Source organism: Fundulus heteroclitus, chromosome 15 (assembly GCF_011125445.2).
Source record: "Fundulus heteroclitus isolate FHET01 chromosome 15, MU-UCD_Fhet_4.1, whole genome shotgun sequence".
Lineage (NCBI taxonomy): Eukaryota > Metazoa > Chordata > Actinopteri > Cyprinodontiformes > Fundulidae > Fundulus > Fundulus heteroclitus.
Genome location: NC_046375.1, coordinates 27,969,099 through 27,992,559, shown reverse-complemented (window position 1 = coordinate 27,992,559; position 23,461 = coordinate 27,969,099). Strand labels below are relative to the sequence as shown.

The 23,461-nt window shown below is 42.6% G+C and overlaps 1 protein-coding gene across 4 annotated transcripts in view; it reads left to right on the top strand.

Annotated features, from left to right (window-relative positions):
* fynb (FYN proto-oncogene, Src family tyrosine kinase b) overlaps positions 1-23,461 on the top strand; it is a 76,605-nt gene that overhangs the window by 28,290 nt on the left and 24,854 nt on the right. For all 4 annotated transcript variants that reach the window (XM_012878257.3, XM_012878256.3, XM_012878255.3 and 1 more), the window contains one exon: positions 19,653-19,906. In XM_012878257.3, the coding sequence (XP_012733711.2) occupies positions 19,663-19,906 (244 nt within the window). In that variant the 5' untranslated portion in view covers positions 19,653-19,662. The remainder of the gene's footprint in view (positions 1-19,652; positions 19,907-23,461) is intronic.

The window sequence follows — 23,461 nt, the reverse complement described above, 5'->3', positions numbered from 1 at the left end:
GATCCCACATCGTGCCGTTACAGTTTACAATAATTTATTGACTGACTTAAAAGGCGCCCACCCATGGTGCTGTTCTGTGCAAACAAAGAGTAAGCAGCAGGAGACAAATTAGATCAGGCCCACCTTTCTCAGGCCCACGTCGGTCATAATTAGAGGTGCCTCTGCTGTATTTAGAAATATAGCAATAGTGATAGTCTGCGGTTACTTTATGTTGCTCCACTTGAGCACAGGAAACAAATAAACCATCGTTTTCTAGCTGAAACTATGACAAAGGCACAAAGCATCATCCCAGTGGGGGAGCTGGCGGAAACTAAGAGCACATTTTTAGTAACCTTTCTGGTCAGTGGAGGCTGCTTTTAGCACACACAGGGGAGTTTATACCCACCTTAGCATCTTGTAACACTGTTTTTGAGGTTGTTTTCATTTCATTACACCAAATGTACTCCTCTTCAATAAAGGCAAAAAAAATCCCTGATATATAAATACACAAGTAATAATCCAGGAGTGGCAGGTTGTCACTCTATGTTGCTATTAATATAAAACTATGTTCTTGGTCTTTCAAATGGGTTTACTTTACTGCAGAAAGTCCATATAAAGTTGTTGTGTCCATGTTTTGCTTGGTTTTAGGTCTGAGACATTGTCCAAAAGCCACAGAGAAAGCTTTTACCACTTCATGATGCTGCCACACGATAATAATATTAATGAGCTCTCAAGCTGTCACCAACAAGAGCTGACTCCATGCTCCAGCCCTTGTACAGCTAAAACGAATTTTTTTAGCTGTACAATGGCTTTGAATCTTTTTCAGAAAAGATTAACTAACAGTAAAGCGAACATACAAGGGTTTCAGTGGTCACTTGTAATTTCTTCAGCCATATTCGCCTTGATTCCTCTTCTTTTCATAACAGTTGGAAAATAAACTGCACGAGCAATCCTGTTTCACATTGAGTGCACGTTTAACACACACACACACACACACAAGTTGGGCATCCTCATTTTATAGATGCGATATTTTACAGTGCAACGTGTGGTCATGTTCTGACCTGTCCAAGCATCCTACCTCTGTTCTGTAACTGCCACTATCTCACCAGAAGTTGCACTCAGAATCAATCCGAGAGCGACACCTGCAGAAATAAGGTGGCTATGCCTGGAATAGTGTAAATAAAAGGGTGACTAGTTCCAAAATCTCTGAGCACCACATGTGTCTTTCCTGTCCTCTACACTGCCAGTCATGTGATGCTGTTAATGGGAAGTTGTTCATCTCCACTGTCACCCCATGCTTTCTCAGGGTGGGAGTTTGCATTGAAGTGAGGAGTTGATGCAGTCTGTAATCGTTTTTACTAATGGGCTGAATGTTAGGTATTGGAGTTTGATTGCGTCAATTTAGACTCTTTGTCATTGGATTACATTTTTAACATGATTGTTGTGACTGAAATAGACCTGTTCCTTTATATAATGCCCTTTAAGGTGACTTAAGTTGTGATTTGACACTATATAAACATGATTTCATTGAATTGTCTTGAACCAGTAAAGAGTTTTATTTTATTTTATATTATATTTTTTTATATGGGATTAGGTTTAGAACTGATGTCCCTTTACCATGTATATAATGGATATTTCACTGTCTTTATGTCTGTAGCTTGTTCTTAATTCTCTAAGGGCCCTTGAATCTTTACAGCCCGGAGCTCTGGCAGCTTGGGTCTGGCTGCATGGGGACACAAAGCGCGCTTACAGCACTGTGCTGGGGAACGTGGTAACCTAGCAACGAGCTAGGAGAGACAGATCAGAGCTTTAGGTCAGTGATGAGCGTCTCACATGCTGTCAGTCACAGCTAGCCCTCCTTTCTACACTTTATACCAGGAATGTGTCTTATGTTGATACTTTTTCTCAGGTGGTTAACCTGTGACTGCAAACATCAAGTCCTCAGTTGTGGACCAAGCTTTTAGCTGGCCGTTGCCATACAAGGTGTCAATATTCTTCATGTTTTGTTGAATTAGCTAGAAAAGGTAGATACAATAGACACTATTACTACTAGCACCAATCAAAGATTTTACGCTTGCCTTTAATTGTAAGAAGCACAACAGTGTAGTAGGTTGCAAAGTGGAGTGACAGTTTGCAGCTTATCTCCTAAAAATAATAGTAAATAGCATGTTTCCACCACAATACCTTCTGGAGATTTAAACAGTAATATCCACCAAACTGCATTTGAACCCAGAGACCCAGAACTTGATTTCCCTCAACTTCCATATACAGTGAATGTTTTGTCTTTCTCTGAGCATTTCCACTGTGGAGTAGAGATATTGGATGAATAAAACCTGATGGATGTTTCCCAAAGGAGCATTAACATGACATACACAGCAGCTCCTTGTTTCTTAGAAATCTGCAAAGGATGCGCAGGGGTTGTGGTGGTTTTTATTTGTGCGTTGGAGCATAAGGATTTAAACTCTAGTATATTCATTTGAATTGTTTTTTTTTTCTCTTGCATCGAAGACGTAGATGATTAAAGCTCTGTTACAGTTAAAGTTAAAAGAAATGTTAGTGAGCTTTTTAAAAGTGATATGACTGAATCGTAGAGTTAAAAAAGTTTCAGCCAACTTGAAAGGCTTACTGGGTTTTTTTAATCCTTGTAAATGCAGAACTGCCTCAGAAAACGACATCAGTTCATTGGTCACAAGCCTCAATAACTGTAAATCTGGGTAAAAAAAAACTACATGTAGATGGAGTTATAGAGTTTGAGTGGTGCGGCTACATCACTTTATTGCCCCTCAAAGTAAAATATGGACATACTAGGCTGGCAAAAGTGCATAATCCACACATGGCTTCCCCGTGTAAAGCAATGTTTTGACAAAGTTGTTTGAAGAAGAGGCAAAATGCCGGTCAGAACCAAAGGAGAAATGACAGTGTCTAACCTGAATGCATCCACAATATCACTGCTTTGACTGCCAGTCATTGCACACTGTGGTACATTACAGGCAGACTAGGCTCGCCACAGATCACTATGAAATCCCTCCATAGGGGCTTTTTGTTAGCTCATCAAGCTCCTGCACTGGAACAGCAGCCATCTGACTCCCTCCTCCTAACTGGATGAATTACCTTGTAAAATGGAACTTTGTGATCTCAAATTCTAGCCAGAGATTTTTCTGACACTTTAATCCGAGGTGGTGATTTTTTATGCACATTAGCCAAATCTCTACATTCCAGATGCCGTCACTTTTTAGCCACCTTGTTCTGGGTTCTTGGCTGCCTTATGTTCGCTTCCTTTTGTTCTAAGGCATAGGTGGAAATCAGTCCCCCGATCTGGGAAAGTGTAGATTTCCCTCCCTCCAAAAACTAAAGGAAATCTGCCAGTCATCTAAGTAAAATGATGCATTTATGCTTTGTACAATGGTGTGGCCCATTGTACCAACAGCTAAAACCCGCAAACAGACCCTGCGGTGCCATCTGGAGAGCAGAGGAGCTGTGTCTATGAAGCACAAAGAACTGACCTCCAGAAGCGACCTAAAACAAAAGGCATGTCACCCATTTTAACTACTGCTTCTTCTCAATAGCATTTGGAATCAGACCACAGTTCGTTAATGTCATTACTTTGGTTCAACTTTGGAACATAATGCCAAGTAATGCCAAGTAAATCAAAACCAGCCAAGCTAGCAACATCTTTTAACAACTTTAACTTTTTTGTTGATATAACCCTCTAAATCTTCAAAAGTTGAAGTTCTTGAGAAGAGTTTGAAACAAGAGCGAGCTGTTTCAAACCGTTAAAGTTGCGACCTTTATATAAAAACCTTTATATCAGGGATATGGGACTGATAGGGGACACTATTTAATCATTGACATAACTAGTAATATGGTTATGACACATTTTGCAATGCCATTTCAACCAAGTTAGTTAGTCCAGTATTTATAAGCTTCCATCTGAACGGAATAGGAATAAGTGAAACTGCCACATGTTTTGGCTGAAATGACTTGAGATTCATGCATTTTCCTTTTAATCTGTGTGTGTTGAATGACAACATGTAAGGTGTACAAACCTGATACATATTTTTTCATGTTTCTTTTTCAGTTTTACATAAAAGATGAAAGCAATTTCAACATGTGACATCTTTCTGTGAATTACACATTTGGATTCTGCTAATTACATTTTACAGTTTGATGCAGTAAAATAAAACAATTTAAAAGGTAAATGTAAGGTAATTTTAATACTTTTTTTGTAACATAATGACCTTATTTTTTCTTTTTACATACTTGTTGAATGTCCAGCCCCTGAGCTGTTCAGTTCAGTTCAATTTTATTTATATAGCGCCAATTCACAACACGTCATCTCTAGAGACTTTACAAAGTCAAATTCAATCAAATCATACAGATTGGTAAACCTTATGAAAGAGTGTAGAGTCACAGTGGACAGTTGTCTGCATTGTCCATGGCTTTGCAGTAATCCCTCGTACTGAGCATGCCTGAAGTGACAGTGGAAAGAAAAACTCCCATTTAACAAGGAGGAAAAAACTCCATCAGAACCAGGCTCAGTGTGAACGGTCATCTGCCTCGACCGACTGAGGATTAGAGAAGACAGAGCAGAGACACAAAAGCACAGAAGTACACCTTGATCCAGGAATCTCCCCTGGTTGATGTCACAGTTAACAGAACGCCAGGCCATGTGTACCTCTTACGAAGAAATAAAATTACAGAGAACAAAAGGTTAAAAGCTAAAATAACCACAAACAATGCAAATTGGAGAACAGTAGAGGAACTCAGCAGCCGTTAGCTTGCAGTAACTGTGGCCCCTGAAGCCATTTAGTTGAATAACCCTGCAGCAGACCGTCCTGCAGTGCCTCGCAGTAAAGTGACAGCTTGGCGTGGTGGAAGACCAACGCCATCCACACGGCCAGGGTTACATAACATCTTTCTTTCCACACCTGCGCTGGATTTTGCTGACTCGCTCGGCTCCGTTGCTTCTCTTTGTTTACTCATTATGAACATGCGTAATATCGTACTTCTGCTCATGTGGACTTGTTAGGGTAAATATACACAAAATTGTCTCTTTACTAACAAATAGAGCCAAAACAAAGTGTTAAATGTCACGAACGGGGACAGAAAAACCCAGTATTCAGGCCGGACAAGCAGATGATATTTAAAAGAAATTTATTAACCAAAAAGAAATCAGATCAGACAGAATTTAAAACAGGACAATCGGGGGTCAGGCTGGCTCAGAACTCCAAAGGCTAATTGGGTCAGGAAGAAGAAAATGGCTAGAATTAAACTGAAGCTGATTGGATGGTGACTGGTGAAGGGGCGTGACAGGCAAACAGACAGGATGTTTACTGTGATGTGAAACTGGTTGACTGACAGGTGAAAAGCACATAAACTAAAACAGTTTCAGGATAAATCAAGACAAACCCAACCTAAAAACAGAAACTAAACCTATGACAGAAATGGTTAAATGAAGAGAATCACTAAACCAAAACAGAAACTTAAACTAGACTAATCCAGAAACAAAAATAACCATAAAGACCAAACCTAAGCTAGAAAAAGCAAACTAAGACTAAACAAGCAAATAATAAAAACCAGAGCTAATACTAAAGATAGGAGAGAGAATCAAAAAAACAAACAAACCATAACAAAACCCAAATCATGACAGTTAAACACAGAAATAAAACATAACAAGCAAACATGTGAACATTTAATCTGAAAACCCTTGTATGCAACCAGAGTGAGCTACTGGCACGGAAATTCACAAAGTCGCACTACGTGACAAAGCCCCTTTCATCATTTTCTCTGTAAAGGTCCTTGACATGATAGTTGCTGTTGTGTTTGGAAATAAAGAAGTTAAACAGAACTGAAGTTAGTGAATTCAGTGTGCATCACCGGGCTGGCCAGTCCCAAAAAAAGCCACCTCAGTCTATTCATAGAACGAATAATAGATTTCAGGTAAGAATGCTGGCGGTCATGTGACAGGACGGCTCAGTGCAGTAACTGTTGTCAGGGGCTGAATGGAAACTTAGCTTCTGAGGTGCCTTCAGCAGTGCTTTTAACCACATCCTGCAGGTCGGCGGGTAAGTGACGGTGCTGACAGGGCTGTCAGGTTGTAGAGCACAGCTTTGTAGTTTCTTTGCATTTGCACATTTACAGGAAGATGCCTCGCCCACAAGGTGAAATCTACTAATCTTATGTACACTTCTGAAAGCTTTCAGTTTTAGTGTCTTTGTTTCTATTGCACATTTAAAAAGAATTAGGTCAGGAATGTATTATTTGTCTGACATTAGTGCTGCTATAGACGAGTCTCCCAGAGGCAGACTAGTGTCTTTACCTTGTAATAAGAGCACTTGTCAAAATCTGGGCTGTTCTACACACAAACCACAAGATTACTGGTCAGAGCATCTCACACATGGCTCAGTACCTTGCTAAAGCTTTCTACATATTTAATTAGTATTTTAGCTAATGGAAAAAAACAAAGTAACAAGAAGAACACATGGTTATAAAAAAGAATCTGATTAGGTGACTTCTAAAGGCATTTGGTTGTATTTATTTAGAGGTAGCAAAGTAAAGTGCATGTCCAACTCATCAGTTAGTCAATAGGTGAGGGGTGATGGTATACTGTCCCTTTTTTAATAAATAAATAGTTCATGGGGTTAGTTAGATACAAGGACATTTGTTAGAGGCTGCAAACGACTTAGAACTGGAATGGAGGTTCACTTTGTCTCAGGACGACCTTAAAGCTGGAGCCAGCGCTGTGGTGGAATAGAAGGAATCAACTCAGTCATGTTTGAAGACGGCCTTGTCAAAGTCCTAAGATCTCTAGCTGCGTTAGGGGAGTAGAGATGTACCCCACCAGAGTTGCAGCTATACCAATAGCTCGTTCTACAGTATTAACTCAGGGGGGCTGAATGCAAACGTATTAAGTTTGGAGACCAGTCTGCTTGGAGTCTGCTTATTTTCTTTGCTCATTGTACTTTAGAATAACCTTCATCTCTGACACGTCTTGTTGTGGTTTCTCTGCGCTGAATCTACGGGACTGGTGAAGGAAGCTGCAGCAGCGTGCTGTAACAATGCTTTATTTGCTCTGCTTCCTGTGGAGCATGCTTTCAGCATCGCAGCAGCCTCAGGAGACGGTCACAAGAGGATGTCTTCTTGGCATGCCGGCTTCCCTTTTGTTTTTCATTAAAGTGAATGGAATAGCAGCACTAAGCAGGCTCGGTGCTGCCACTTGTCTTTCACACTGCACAGACGCCTCTCTCGTTAATCTCAGTAATATGTTCAGAAAGAGTTGGCCACAATTTCATTTCTTTCTTTGGGAATTTGCACCATGCCGCCAACTCTTCCACCTAGCTTATTTCACACAAGGCTGCACATTAAACAGACTAGTTACTTACAGCTATAATGTGGATTCATTTGTTTTCTCCTGGAGAAGTCAGTAGAGCTTGGAACATAAAGTTACTGGCCAATAAAGGCAGAGTGGCTTGTCAAGCTTATCTTATGTATATTTTAAAAGTACAATGTGAGTTCTATTTAGGCATGGCGCCTCTCTAACAAGCTGATATTAGCTGGTTAACACATATTGTCATTATTTGTTGATTAAAGACAGCGTTATCCTAATAGGGGTGATGATTTTGAAAGGTAAAATAGAATGGAATAGAATAGAACATTTATTGTCCCACAAAGGGGAAATTTGCATGTGACAGTGGCAAAAACAAGAGGACAGAAGACACCAGACTGCCATACAAGATTAGTGAATACAGAAAATGCTAAACATAATGCTAAATATAAAGTTAAGATGTATAACAGAAGAGATACTTATCAGAAGGGGAAAATAATGTGCAACTATTAATAGATAATAGGGCATATTCAAATAAATATGAAATGTTCTAGTTAGAAAATAAGAAAAAAAACAGCAGCTGATTCACAGAATGATGTAAAAACAAAACTGTGTCATTTGCTTCATTGTCCTAACAAACACTCCCTGAGAAGCTAAATCATGTGCAAATAGACATTAGCATCAGAGAGACTGTAAATAATCCTTGATCAGATCACAGCTTACATGCAGTTTTGGATCATTGCAGCAGAGACGGTGAGTTGAGTTGCAAAAATAAGGCTTCAGACTTGAGTCAGACTTGGAAAAAATGAGGTTAACATCTTTGCATAGCTGTTGGTTTACTGATATCTGTTCCATGCATGGTGCTGCTTTTACTTCAAAAGCCAGTAAAAGGTTCATTCTGTCCACACTGACTTAAAGTAAAGTAAACAGCTTTGAACTGAAAGCCTGTTTTGGCATTTTCAAATGTTAAAACACTGCGTCTGGCAGTCCCCTTTCCAGCAAATCTGATCAACAGATGTTTAACCTATCTGTTTCCCCTCACTTTGAATCAGCAAATGATTGGTGCTGGTAAATATGAAGCTGAAAATGAAGAGTACTTATAAGATGAGCCTGAAGACGACCGTTTGAAGTCTTGAGTCTGGCATTTTCACCATCACCTTTAAGGTTGTTGTTTTTTTAACAGGCACCTCATAAATGACAGTGAGCATGAGAACTGACTGTAGTGACTGTGATTGAAATAAAAACAGTCACCATAGATATGTTGGGTGAGAATAAATACACATTTGCTGCTTTGGCAGAAACAGAAATGACTAGTTTATTGCAGATATCATGTTGTATCTGTCGTTTTCACTGAGTTGCCCTATCATTGACAGTCTTACAGCATAACCCAAAGTGTTCTCACGGCTTACGTTCCCATCTCCTTCTGACAAAAGCAGTCGAGTGTAATCGAAAGATAATTGGCTGCATTTTTGCTGCCATGAAGAGAGAGGAGGAAGCCGTTTTGTGTTGGTGTTGATTCATCCGGCGCCCAGGGGAGCGCAGGAGTGCGGGGGCTGCCAGGTCAGGTCTTGGACACAGCTGCATTATTAACAGAAGAACAGAAGGTCAGCTGTCAGCACACGTCTGCAGGGCTCGCATCAAGCAGCTCGCGCCGTTTCTGGGCCGCTGGCTCACTCCTTTAAGGCCATTTAATGAAGGCTTGCAAAGCCTCCTGCACAGATTTCACACTTTTAGCTCCAGTGACGGAGAAGCACGCAGAGCACACGCAGGCCACATGGACATCTTAGCAGCCCATGAGAAGAACACACAGAACGTGTGCGGAAGGGTTTAAACGCAAAACAGTCTCATCAATAACATGTTTATTGATTAAATAGATTGATTTGTCTCTGAAGAGCAATTTCTATAACCCATAATGCAAATTTCTCTGACTATTTCATGCGACATTAAATGAGCCGTATACCAAATGGTCCTGAGAAGATGTCTTGCTTGGTAGCTGTGTCAGAGGCCACCTCCTCCAAGCGCTCTCGCTACGATTGTTTTAGTGCGACTGCTGCGTCGACATGTTCACAAACCAACCGCATCAAAGAGGGGAAACGGCCCGGAGGTAGAAACGGACTGAACACCTCAGCTGTTCAAGCCTGTCACTCTGCAGATCTGTTCTAGCTTTGTCAGACACCTACGTATATACGAGAAGGTTTGGGTGCAGAAGTTCAGGCACATGTCGCCGTGCAGTTATTGACCGCCTCAGACAAACTCTGCCTTTGTGAAAGAATCCTAATAAGGGATGTGGTTATGAGGTCTGTGGTCGTTCAGTGTGACAGGGTTACCATCCCCTCTCAACATCAAAGGCTGGTCAAATTTGTTTATTTGTCACAAAGTACTCTGAGGTAGTTGTGCAATGGGACTTCTGCTGTGACCGAGGTCTGATTATTGCCTTACTCTACCCTCCACAGCTTCCTGTTTCCTTCGAATGAAGCATGAATAAGAAAGAAAAACTCTCAATTTAGTGGGGAGTTTGTTTCTTAGAAGCCTAGAGAAACTTTAATTAGCTTAGAGGATAATCTGGACATTTAGTTTCCTCATAAAATGTCCCTCTTCAGCTGTAGTAAATTACAGTTATCTGTTTTCTATGTTTCTTTTTACAAAAAATACCAGTGTGATTAATAGAAAAATCTATTTTGTGATTACATGAATTATCACCTCCAGGTGAATATTCTCACAATTCCTACATTTAAATATACATGTTTTATTTAATGTCAAAACAAATCTTAATCTGCCTATCCTCCTGCCAGTTCATGACAGTTCATGAATATGAGACTAATCCATTTCTATTAACACTGCTTATCATCTCCACACAATGTTGGAATCAAGTGGAATTGGTTCTTCTTGCCACAATAATAAACTGATGTTGATGCATTTAAAATAAAGAATATTGGTTGTGGTTATAAAAGACAAGTCTGATGTAACAGCTTAATAGAGTCTCATGAAGTCATTCAGGAGTTCTCTTCCTGTTCACATAGTAAAGTGCCTTGCTAAAGTCTTCACTTCCCTTGGCTTTTAACCTCTTATGTCACATTCCAATCTGTGATTTAAAAGTTTTGTAATCTTATTGGATTAGAAAACTTATCTTATTGGATTGTGGGATGGATCCACACAAAAATAGCCAAAGTTGATAAAGTGAAAAGAAAAAGATATAAAGAAAATTGCCTAAAAAAATGAAACTGAAAATAGGCATGTGCATATGTGCCCACCCCATTTGTGATGAAACCTAAGAAGTACTGGTGCCACCAGTTACCTTCAGAAGCTCCATAATAAGTGAAATGAAGTCCACCTGTGCAATCTAAGTGTCACATGACCTGTCGGTCTAACAACACCTGCTGTGAAAGGCCCCAGAGGCTGCAGCAGCACTAAGCTAGAGACATCACACCATGAAGACCAAGGAGCAAACAAACAACTCAGGGATAAAGTTGCTAAGAAGTACAAGTCAGGGCTGGGTTGTACAAAATATCAAAATCTTTGATGTACCCCCAGAGCACCATCAAATCACCTTCAAGTAGAAAGCACCTGGTACCACTACAAACCTGCCAGGAGAGGGTCACCCACCAGAACTCACAGACCGAATGACTTCTGCAGCTCCCTGAGGGAGCTATTTGTTCATAGAACCATAACAAGCCATACGCTCCATGGAACTGAGTGTTATGGAGGGGTGGCCAGCAAAAGCCATTACTTGGTGTTAAAAATAAGAAGGCTCTTTTTAAGTTTGCCAAAAGGCACATGGGCAGCTCCCCAAATGTTTACAGGAAGGTGTTTTGGTCAGTTGAGACTAAAATCTAACTTTTCAGCCGCCAAGGAAAACGCTAGGTGTGGTGCAAACCCACCCTATCACATCACCCCAAGAACACTATCCCGGCAGTGCAACATGGTGGCAGCAGCATGCTGCGGGGATGTTTTTCAGCAGCAGGGATTGGGAAACTAGTCCGATTTGAGGGAAAGACCGTGCTAAACACAGGAATGTTCGGAGCAGAACCGGTTTCAGTCTGCCTTTGATTTGAGACCAGGACGGAGGTTCACCGTCCAGTAGGACAATGTCCTGAAGCACATTGCTAAAACTACACTCAAGTGGTTTAAGGGGAAACATGTGAATGTGTTGGAATGGCCCAGTCAAAGTCCTGACCTCAGTCCAATTGAAAATCTGTGATTAATCTTGAAGGTTGCTGTTGACAAAGAAAACCATGAGGGAGCTGGAGCAGCTTTACTAATTCCACTTGTAAAGGGGGGTGAACAGTTATGTATGTTAGACATTTTCTGTTATTTTGTCTTATTTGCTGTTTGCTTCACGCTAAATCAAATAATCCTAGTTTAAAGTTGTTGGCATGTTCTGTAGATGAATTAGTGAAAATCTATTTTAATTCTAAATAAATGAAAAATGTCAAGGGGGTGAATACTTTTGCAAGGCACTGTACAGCCCTTCAGCTCTTAGTGTTAAAGTCCTTTTTTGGGGGGGAGGTGTTTTATGTTTAGTAATAAAATAAAGGGACTTTATGAGTTGATTTAACCAGATTCAGAACACTATTATTTTACCTGTTGGCTCCACCTGTATGTTTAAGGTAATGGAAGACTTGAGCTGTTCAGCGTCCTTTCAAAGGCTCACAGGGAGAGCTATTTTCGGCCCAGAGTCATCGTGCTTTGGCCCTTGTTAAAACCTTTGCATGCTCAAGCTTGCGTTGCATCTAACTCTGTTCTCAGACGTTTTCCCAGTCTCCACCTTGGAGGATTTCTCTTTTCCATTGTCCGTGTTGGAACTCTTCACCCCGCCACTGCTGTTTTTGAAACTGAGCCACCCTGACACAATGGTGTCATGGCTGACTCCACCTTGTGTTGTTTTGACTGGCAGGAGCTGGAAGCCAGAGCCCTTTGCACAATGTGCAAAGAGCTGCCAAAGGGATGGGAGAGAAAGTCTGGAGGAGAGATGGTTTAGGGCTGTTTGCTGTGATCTGAGCTCAGCCTCTTGGCTTCCTTTCAGCAGATTTACAGTTGAACAGAAAGGCAAGAAGAGTTGTTCCAGCTTTGGCAGCTCGAAATCTGTAATCTTGACCAAAAAGGACATGCTGTGCAATACAACATGGGTAGCATCTTAAAAACAAAGATCCATAACAACCAAACTTGACTCCTTTACATCCTCTGTTTTCGCAGGCCGAAGCAGAATGCTGCCGTTTTTGGGGGTGGTGTAGTGGAGAACTGACAGTTTCTTTTAATGATGGAGCATCTAAGGCTGACTCCTAGTGGCCGCCGAGCTGTTGTGACCGCAGCGTTTCACTCGCTATGTGCCAGGTGGCCCCAGTCACCCCTGCTGAGTGGAGCAGACCCTGGCTGAACCGGGGTCACCCTCAGATGGAGTCAGTCTGACAGGAGTCAAGGAGAATCTTCTTCTGCTGTCACAACACAAGGAAACTCTTTAGGAACGGGCTTACAAAGAGCGCGGTGTGGCACTCCTTCTGCAGAGGTTTGGTGCATTGATCAGGCACAACATTATGACTGCCTACAGGTGTAGTGGATAATGAATATCTTTTCATCATAGCAGCTGGTAATGGGTGTGATTAAACAGGCAGCTGGTGAACATCTTGCTGGCACACCTGATGATGTAGAAGCAGGAACTAGGGCAGCATTAGGACCTGAGGCTGCAGCCCCTTTGATGAAGGTTGATATCCTACCAAAAAACTAAATTGGTTCAGAAATGGTTTGTGGAGCACAACAACGTGTTTAGCGTGCTGATTTTCCCTATCAACACCACTAATCTTAAAGGTGTATAGCTGCGTTATATGCTTATAAAAAAAGACCAAAAAAACGTTTGATCATGATAAAATAAAGTTATGTACACCAAGCCTCCATCCTGATAATGTTTTGATGGTCCTTTTTGTGGATAAAAATAGAACCAGCACTGAGCGGGATGACCTGAAATATAAACAGATCTGGCGCCATCTACTGGCAGTAATGCAGAACTATCATAATACCTGTTTGCTTAATTAATACAACAGTATTAAATAATGCCTGGCCAAAGCCTCGCAGTAAAGCGACAGCTCGGCGTTTTTTGTTTATTTTTCACTGGCTCTTGGACCATTCTTCATTGTTTCGCTGGGAGATGCTAATAGCTGTTAGCTGCTTCCTTATTTTATCCCCTGCTGCGCATGTGCAGTGTTGTACTTCCTCTGCCATTAAAAATTAACACGAAAGGCTTTATTTACTAACCAATTGAGCAAAAACAAAGCAGAAAACACCAAGATAACAACTAATACGCTAGCAGGACATGATCATTTTTCATAAAAACTTTGTATGCGACCAGAGTGAGCTACTGACATATAAATTAAAAAAAGTCAAATAACGTGGCTATGCACCTTTAATACAATGATGTATTTGGAGAATATAACAGACAATCTTGATCCTTGAAGGCATCACATCACTACTTACAAGTCCTAAAGGATCCCTGGCTAACATCTGGGTTCCAGATAGCACAGCTAGCGGAGCCGACCAGTCAGGGCTATTATAGCTGCAGATGCCATTCAGCATAATCATAATTTTATGCCTAATTGGTGTGTACTTAGCATTGTTTCCACAGTTTCCACTGCCCAACAAAAACAAATCGGAATCTGAACCCATGCTGAAACATTGACTGTTCCAGCCAACGACCCCCTGCTCTCTTCATTCCTGTATTACTTGTGTCTTCATTTACTCCGCAGTCTTTCTCCTCCTCCTCTGCTGCTGTTCATCCTGTGATGAAGGACACAGCACGCAGACGGTGTGAAGAGAATAATTAATGCTTGATGCGCGGCCCGTTTGACAGTCCAGTGAGCAACGGCGGCTTTGGTTGGGTTGTCCGCAGCCATGCTGGGTGAGCAGGCCAAACAAGGACACTGCAGACACAGGAACCTGCAGCGCTGGATGCTTCGTTTCTTGGCTTTTAGACCGCTAGTGGGAGGCGTCACCCAGCTGTCATCGCAGTGTCCTGCATTCTCTCTGGTTGCTCAAAGGTCGGCATTGTCAAGTTGGCTCAATAATTCATTAACAGCAGGACTTTATTTAGCAGCTAGCTAGAGGTAAATGAATGTACACCACCATTTTTATCCGTTTTACCCTAAAGGTTTCTAATGTAAGAACGGGTCAGCTGATGCAGCTGCAGATGATGTCATGCAGATGATGTCATCCGCAGCATCACTGGAAACAGTCAGCAGTCGGGTTAAAGAACAGGTGTAGCCCTTAAAAACGTGTTCCAAGGCCACCCTCATTCAGCAGATCTCCTTAGATCAGAATCAGAATGAAGTTTATTGCCAAGTAGGTTTGTACTTAAAAGGAATTTGACTTGGTGTTGATGGTGCAGACAAAATATATATATATACAGAATCTAGAGCTATATACACAGTAGACTGTGCGTTAATGTAACACAGAAGGTCTGGAGATGCTACGGTGGTGTAGCTTGTAGATTGGGCAGTGAACAACAGACAAGGCTTTAGACTTCCATGTTGGATCATCTTTACGGTGGTTGTTTTCTGATTGGTTGTTCTGTTAATGGTCAAACACAGCAAATCTTTGTCCGCATCAATAGCAGCGCCTGTGGTCTCCTTTCTTTCCCCCCAATGAGTTGACTATTGCCCCATTAAAGATAGATTGGAAAGAGAAGAGTAAAATGAGGATTTAATAACAGGCTTATTGTGGATCTTATTTGCCTCGTTTTTCTGGACAAGGCAAAAAAAAAAATTGTTTTTTTGTTTTCCAGAGTAAACCATTTAGATAAAGGGTCTCCTGCGCCTTTAACCAAAGGAAACAATAACTTGGGTTCTTTTTTCAGCTCCAACATTTTTATGACTTTGATAAAAAATAACATCTCAGTTCATGTAATAGTCTGGAAGTTCTTGGTTTTCTTGGGCCCAGCGAACAAACCTTTTCTCAGTCGTTTATACCCTCTCCCCTCCTTCAGCCCCCCCTCTCCTACTTTTACTGAATCCCACCCACACTTAAAGATCCCACAGCAGCTTCCCCTGAGACGCCACAGCATACCTTCAGGTCAGCAAAACCACACTATGAATAATTCATCTGGGCACATGGCCATGGGGGTGGGGGGGGGGGGGGGGGGGGGGGGGGGGGGGCTCTGATCAGACCCCTCAGCAGTCATCTTAATCCCTCTGTTTTAGATCATATGAAGCTCAGGTGGGCAGCACTTTATTTTTGACTCGCTCAGTAAGTCTTAATCAACCTTTTAGTCCGTTAGATGCTTCGGGTTTTTGCCTCTAATTAAAGAACCTAATCAGTTCAGTCCCCCTAGTGTTATAGGAGCTGCCTTTTGCCGTAACTAACTGGAGATGTGGCTCCAACTCTGGCCATATGCTGCTGTGTTAATGGATTTATGCTTAGTGTTGATTGACTTCATGTTGAGAAAGGATGGGAGGAGGTGTCAGGTGGGCTCTGAATCCTTCAAGATGCTTTAGGTGCCCTTTCGGTTTTATTCTTAGGAGAAGAATCATTCGCACTGACCCAAAACGTTGGTAGTATGCTGACAGGTAGGTGGTGATAAGCTGGCCTCGAGAGTGGCTCCCTACGGCCCCGTGGGATGAGAGGAGAAAGCTGAGGGGGGTGTGCAGCTGAACAGCCCCTCCAGCAAGCAGGTGCCGGCTCTCTGTGAAAGGGAGGAATAATTAATCAGCAGCAAGGGCAGGAAGTGGGGAGCAAAGAGATGAAAGAGGCTTTGGTTGAGAGAGAGAAGCCGGCGATTACCTCGGCCCTTATTGGACCTGCAGAAGCCTTGGAGGAAGAAGTCCTCCTATCCAGGTTTATGACCTGCTTTGGAGATTCCTTTCAGTGCCGCTGTAGTAATCTGACTGGTTTAACACGTATCAATAGCAGCAGCAGCAGAGAAACCTGGAAACTAAATGAGTGTGTGTAGTGTTTCTTTAGGATTATGTTGTTGTTTGTTAAATTATTCTGCACAAAGCTCCCCCGCACTCCATCAGATGAAGGACTAGATGTGTGCAACCTCTCATCGTTCCCTGCTCATCACACTCTGTGACCTGTTCAAGAGCCTTTTGTGTGATTGGTCATCTCCCTGGGTTGCTTTTACCGTTGCTTTTTGATGCTTTGCAGCTGCATATTGTCAGTCCCTCGGTTATATGTATGCACAGAGACATTAGCAGGCATCTGGAATTCTTTGTTGCTGTTTTTTTTACTTTATCCGCCCACACCGGTCAATAGTCGCTCAGAAACTAAAAAGCGCAATCTTATACCATACCACACCTATCGTGATAATTTAAAATGTTTGCGCCTTTGTTTTCTAAAACTGTGCATTCCAAGGAAAATTGACTAAATGGCATACATTGCCGTTTAATATCACTCACAGATATATAAGGACACAGAGACACACAAGTAGCATCAAATAGTCTAAAAGTATCTTAGTTCTCTGCTTTTTTTCCTTTTCCATGTAAAACAGAACCTAAATCTAGTTCTGGAGTAAAGCTGACCCACAAATAGTCACAATAATGGTACAAACCGTTATAGACACTGGTGTTTTGGCGTATCCACAGTTCAGAAAAAGATCCAGTGTTTCTGTTTGTGGTCGGCCGGCCACCAGACAGGACTGGTGGCTCTGCACATCTGTGTTTAGGGCTTACATCTGCACAGACTTCAATTATTTTTGGAGAATAGGGACAAAAAGCACAGAAGCTGCTCAGGAAGCCCCCTGCTGGAGCCAAATGGCATTTCATTTGTAATGTGCGATGTCTGACACGGCCTGTGTGAGACATCGCACATTAATTAGCTTTCTTAAAGCAAATTGATTCAGAATGATCTAACTGAGGCGACATCATATTGGGTCATTTTCCTACAGTGTAAAACTAACATGTTATTGCCAAGTGGTCTGGCCGGCCTGCATGAGATTTTAAGCTGAGCAGCATAGGAACGCTCCATGTGATCGTCTGGTAACCATTACAGGCTGTCACTCTTGGTGGCATCACAGCACCCACACAGTCTTTGCAGTGGGAAAAGATACTCTGCACACTTTAGAACGTGCACATATGTCTTAGGAACGCCTTAGTCGTGAGATCTGCTTTAATGCTTTTCCAGTTCTCCTTAAACGTGATCCATTCCCGCTCAGGTTAACATCTCAAAACAGCAGCAGAGCCCCCTTTGCATCCGTTCAGAAGAATCAATGCATTAGTTCCCCTTCTATTAAAAGCCGATCCGGTCTGTCTCTGCCGGTTAAGGCTTGTATAAATGGTCTGAGCGCTGAGCAGTTTGTTTTCTCTGCAGTTGCGGGCTTCTGCTGAGAGGAGACGCGATTAGAGATGCTCTGCAGTCCTGGACTGAGCGTAGCATTGCTGCTGTTGTTGCCCCTGCGTCCCCCCTTCCTTCCCCTCATCCTGTCACAGATGATTATGGAGGCCATTGACAGAGATATCTCGGTGTGTGCCACAGCACCCTGACTGCAAGCGTGAGCCTTAGCTGCTCTCTCTGCCTGCTTGTTTCACGCCTTTGACACAGATCAAACCAAAATGATTACAGAGAGCACTGAGCTCAGCCTGCACTCCTCCTGATTGCATCTGCTCTGCATGAGACGCATTCTGCATGTCCTTCTATAAGTGCTATTAGGGCACTGGTGATTGACCCACGCTGACATTTCAGGCCTTTCATTGTTAAACAAATCCTAAATTCCCGCACTTGAAAGCTAAAAAAAAGGAAAAGAAATCTGTTGCACATAAACATGAAAAATGAACTTTCTGTTCAAAAGTTGGTAATCTTTCGCTACTGCAACAACACGCAAATTAAGAAGCAGGATCTCTCCACCAGCCGAGCGCTTGTATGCATGCCTGGCTCTGATCGTCTGCAGAGGACGGCACCTGTAGATCAGCATGGAATCACGTTGTCAGAGCGGCTCCGCCAGTGCAGGGCTAAAGCTCTAACCCTGATTAAACTGGTACTACCATGGAGCAGAGTCAGAACGGGCATATATGGTCTCTGATCGCTCATCCTACATTACAACCACCGTTGAACTGAGTTGTGTGGCTGTAGAAAAGGGTAACAAGGTCAAATCTGGTTCTGATTAGTTTTATTAACAATTTCTGATTTCTTCTTTCTTGAGGTTTTGACTTTTCAGTAGCAATTTTGGCAGATTCCAATCTTTCTTTAAGAATCTTAATGTAAGACACCGCATTAAAAACATATTTTTGCCGCCCATAATATACAAAGGTTCACCTGAATTCTTGAGTTTTCCTAAAGGCCGCCAACAGTTCCACCTCCAGCATGTCCCTTCACAGAAGTTAAAAGGTCAAGAATCTAGTTCTGCCTTTCTATTATCTGCTGAAAGTCTTGCTCTCTCTCCCTCTCTTGCAGCCTCAATGAATCAAACACACCTTTCCTTGTCCAGATTATATCCATGCAATCCTGTCTTCCTTGGTGCCCCCTATTCAATCTGAATAGGTTTATTCCTGTTTTTATGAGGGAAGGTGGGAAAAATATGACTAGTGACTGTAACTCATAAATAGTTAAGCGTAAATGTCATAATAATTACTACAAGGAGGGTTTTGGCAGAATAAAGACGCTTATGGACGCAAGGAGGGCTTTAATCTGGCGTGCTTGAACTCTGAGTGGTATTTGGCCTGGAGACCGATGTGGTGCACCACGTGGATGGCATCACCAGCCTCTCAGGGGGTTGCCATGTGACGTTATCGCCGCTTAATGGCGAATAGCCGTGATATTTGTGGTAAACGGGAGTTTCTTCCAACAGTCCTCCGCTTGTTTACTGCGAACAGCGTTAGAGGGGAGCCCACACGTCTGCTTCATTATATCTGTCTGCACAGCGGGTAATGAGTGTTTAAATTTACTGCCGCTCACTGCAGGCAGATGAGCGAGACAACGGGGTGAGAACACGGGGAAAATAAAACGCTTTAATCTATCATTCCTGCAGCTGTTTTCATTTTCCAAGCACACAATTAGATGTGAGCGGGTCCTTAGGGAGCACACTGGCATGTAAGCCGCTACTGACTCGTCGTTTCCTAATGTGTCTCTGGTGGATCCGTAATGACTCATAGGTGGGACCTTTAAAGGAGCCTGTTGGCTGCGCTACCTGTTGCTGTTTCTGGCGCTGAAGCCGAGCCCAGACTTACAGCGCCACCTGTGAAGAGTGAAACAAAGGAAAGCAGTGGAAGACGTCCCCCCCCCCCCCTCCTGTCACTTTCTGGTTGGAGGTGCTTTAAGCCGTAAACACACACTCCTGGCTTCGCAGTGGTTGTGTTTTGCTTCTGCTGATATTCAGTGTGGGACAGCAGCCGGCTGCCCTAACCTTCTGTCTCTGTGTGTTTGTTGTGAACAGATTTTAGATAATGGGCTGTGTGCAATGCAAGGATAAGGAGGCAACCAAACTCACAGACGAGCGCGACGCCAGCATCTCCCAGGGAGCCGGGTACCGCTATGGGGCCGACCCCACGCCGCAGCACTATCCCAGCTTCGGGGTCACCGCCATTCCCAACTACAACAACTTCCACGCCCCGGTCGGACAGGGGGTGACCGTCTTTGGGGGGGTCAACACTTCCGCTCACACTGGCACCCTGCGGAGGGGTGGGACCGGTAAGGATACCTGCTGCACCTTCCAAATGCATTCATACCACTTAAACCTTTATATTATTTCACTTTGCTTTACAGCTACAAGCTTTTTTTGTATTTTATGCTGTAGACCAACACAGGTTAGTGCATATAGTGAAGGGGGTTTAACATTTACTTTTACAAACAAAAATCTTAAAAGTGGGGCAGGCATTTTGTATCCAGCCCCCATTTCTCCGATACCCCTGAATTTAACTGAGAGCAAGCAGTTTCCTTCAGATGACTCTAGATGTGCAAAGCTGGTGGAGACATAAACCAGACGCCTTGCAGATGTAACTGCAACAAAGGTGGTTCTACAAAGTATCGACTCAAGTGGGACAAACGCAGTTTCAGGGTTTTTTTATGTGTATCACTTCCTTCCACTACACAACCCCGCGCTACATTTTGGTGGTCTGTTATATATAATCCCCCAAATGTACATTGATGTCTGAGGGATTTGAATCCATTTTACAGGGCAATGCATCGTTGTTTCTGGCTAGGATTTGTAGAATGATGTGGGGGGGGGTTAAGTTTGTTGTAGAAATCCTGAGGCTGACTAAAAGTACACCATCAGAAAGAATCAAAAACCAAAGGTTTTAGATCTCCTTATCACATGTCTCAGGACATGTAGAATTTATTTGCTGCAAAGCTGAATTTCTTTGTTAAAGTCAAAGTGAGTTCTGCAGCAGTGAGCCTCCAAACCTAAGTGGGACATAACACGTAAACAAGTGCTGCCTCAGATGTGGAGTTTTTGCTCTTAACAGAGTACAGCTTGAATTGTGTTAAATGCTAACATAGCCTACATGTCACCCATGATGCACTAATGTGACTCAGGTTTTACTAACTTCATGAGTCAACCTGAGACGGACCGAGCTACTGCAAAACGAACTTAAACCTACCCTAGATGTAGGCCCGGTGGAGAAAAAGAACTGAAGAGAAACACCTGCAGATGAATGACTTTTTGAGAGCTAACTCAGTTCATGGCGGGTAACAAAAAGCAAGCTATGAAGATTAAGACAAGATTGCATCGACTGGGAGTCTGACTCAGGACAGCCGTTTGAAAGATGGGCATCACTCAAAATTCAGTCTGTTAATTGAACTTGCTCGTTTTCTGAGACTCTGAAAGACTTGCCAAGATCAAAAAGAGCAACCTTCTGACTCTGAAGTTTAATCCATCCACGTGCCAACACAGTAAAGTGTTAAGGGTTCCCAATCAGGACATTTTTTTACCTGATCTAAGTTCCTTCAGACTTGGAAGGTGCTAATAACAAGTCTGGGTCTGATTAACAATGAAATGTGTGCAGTCCGTTAGTATTACATGGCTAAAATTAGCAATGTTATCACGTCTCTCTTCGCTCGCTCCCCGATGACAGACAGCAACGGGTATTTTGTATCAAGGAGGTTCTGCAGGACTGCAATAATATGCTGTTCTAACATGTGAAAACTCAATTTACAAACCTGCTTTGTAAATTTTTCAAAAAGAAGATTAAAAGGCGAGAAAAGAAAAAAACATAATAAAAAGGGGAAAAGAAAGGAAGGAAAAGAACATATATGGTGGGAAAAGAAAAGGAACAACCAAAAAAAAAAGGAAAGAAGCTACTATAGCTACTAAGCTACTATAATATTCTTTTTTGTGTGTGTGTATCCTGTCTGCCAATCTGGCAATAAGCCCTACAGAGCCCAACAGAGTTTACTTTCACAAGTGGAGCCTTACTGCTTTCATCATAGTGCTCCTCTTGATTTATATATGCAATAAGCCGTATTAGAATTTATGCTGGGACTATTTCATGTTAAATGGACACTGAAGCAGGAAGTTAGAAGAGGGATAAAAGGAGAGAAGCAGATAAGACAAAATGCCAAAGGGGAGCTACTATAATATTCTGATGATGTTCCCTGAAACACTCAGAGCTTTATCGCTTCTTTATTCTTCGCTACAAACATCTAAAGTCTTCTGCGAACTAATGTCTGCTCTTGCTGCCGATGTTTGTCATGGGGAGCGGTTTGTTGGGATGCTAAGCTACCGCTAGCATGTTTCATCATTGTGTTGATATGACGCATTAATAATTCAGCCTGGAGCAGGTCAATGCAGTTGAATAACTCACCCTTGTGCTTCATAAATGGAATCTCTTATTTTAAATATTGTCAGTTTTGTTGATGGGCCTGTCAGCTGCTCTCTGCGCAGCTCTCCTGCTGCAGCCAGGGATGTGTGGGTCACACAGATGGGACCAGGAGCTGTAGCACCCAATACAATCTCGCTTTCACTTTTGAGGGGTGGAAATCCCTCAGCAATATCTGCATTTTAACCAGCAAAATCAGAGTCACCCCTCTAACACAATTTCACACACTGCATACCTGAAAAAAGTTGTGATTTGTAAATATTTGGCCCACAAAACTCTGCAGGTTCAGCTGACATGGAATCCCAGCAGCAACAGGTATCGGCTGTTCAGCTCACCGTCACCGATGCTGTTAACGATCATTATAAAGAACTGTGAGCACGGTCCTTAGTTGCTGTTCTTTTGGTTCACATTAAAAATAAACTGATGTTTGCCTAATTTTGTCGGAACATTTGGATCCCACCTTTTTTTTTCTTTTCCTGGGCAAGCTTATGCAAAAACCACACTAAGATGCTCTTAAGGTCGCATGAATAAATGAAAAACATTCCTTTTATAAATGAAAAAATATTCCTTTTATAAAGGAAATTTAAATATTAATAAATATGCAACATTTTCTTTTTAAGGGTACCCCTGGAGACATTATACCGTGAGCTCTTGAGGTGTCATTCCTACCCAGTGCAGTGCTTCAGGTCTGCGTGAGGACATGATGCTCACCGCTAACACAGACCAGACTGGATTCTCTGCACAGTTGCCTCTCATGGCATCCCCCCCCCCCCCTGATCCCACTGCTCCAGCTCTCGCCCCGACCCCAGACCAGCCCCTGCAGGCACATCCGGCTGGCATTAGCGCGAGTCTTTGTGCTCTGAGCTCAGTGTTTAGGTTGAGAATATTCTCACTGAGGAAATCTTTTATGTTTGACTGAGCCGAGCTGCTCTGCAGTGGAACTCAGCATTTCTATTTAACTTAACTTAACACGACACCTCCGACTCAAAGTGGGGATTTTCTGCGCTGTAATCCAAATCCACGGAGTGTCAGGAGTTGAAAGTTGTTGTTTTTTTATTGGGTCCTGGTGGCAGAGATTTGGACATAAACGGTTGCTTGGTTTTAGCCTGTTAGAAAGCAGCTGCCCCACCTGAGTCACCTCAGTTGCCCTTCAATGGGATCCACACTGTTTGGATCAGCCATGTTATTGATGATCAGCGGATCTGCTGATGTCATTTCCCAGACTGGAGTACAGAGCCAGCACCAAGACGTTATGTAACGTATCGATTGGCATTCCAGCAGCCAACACAGAATCCAATCGATAGATGGGCTTTCAACCTTACACTGACCTCTGCCGCTCTAATGGAACATTTGAAGGCTGCTGTTCCACACCCAAAGGCTTTCCATCATCCCGCTTCATAACGTAAAACGTCACATGCGTAGTCCC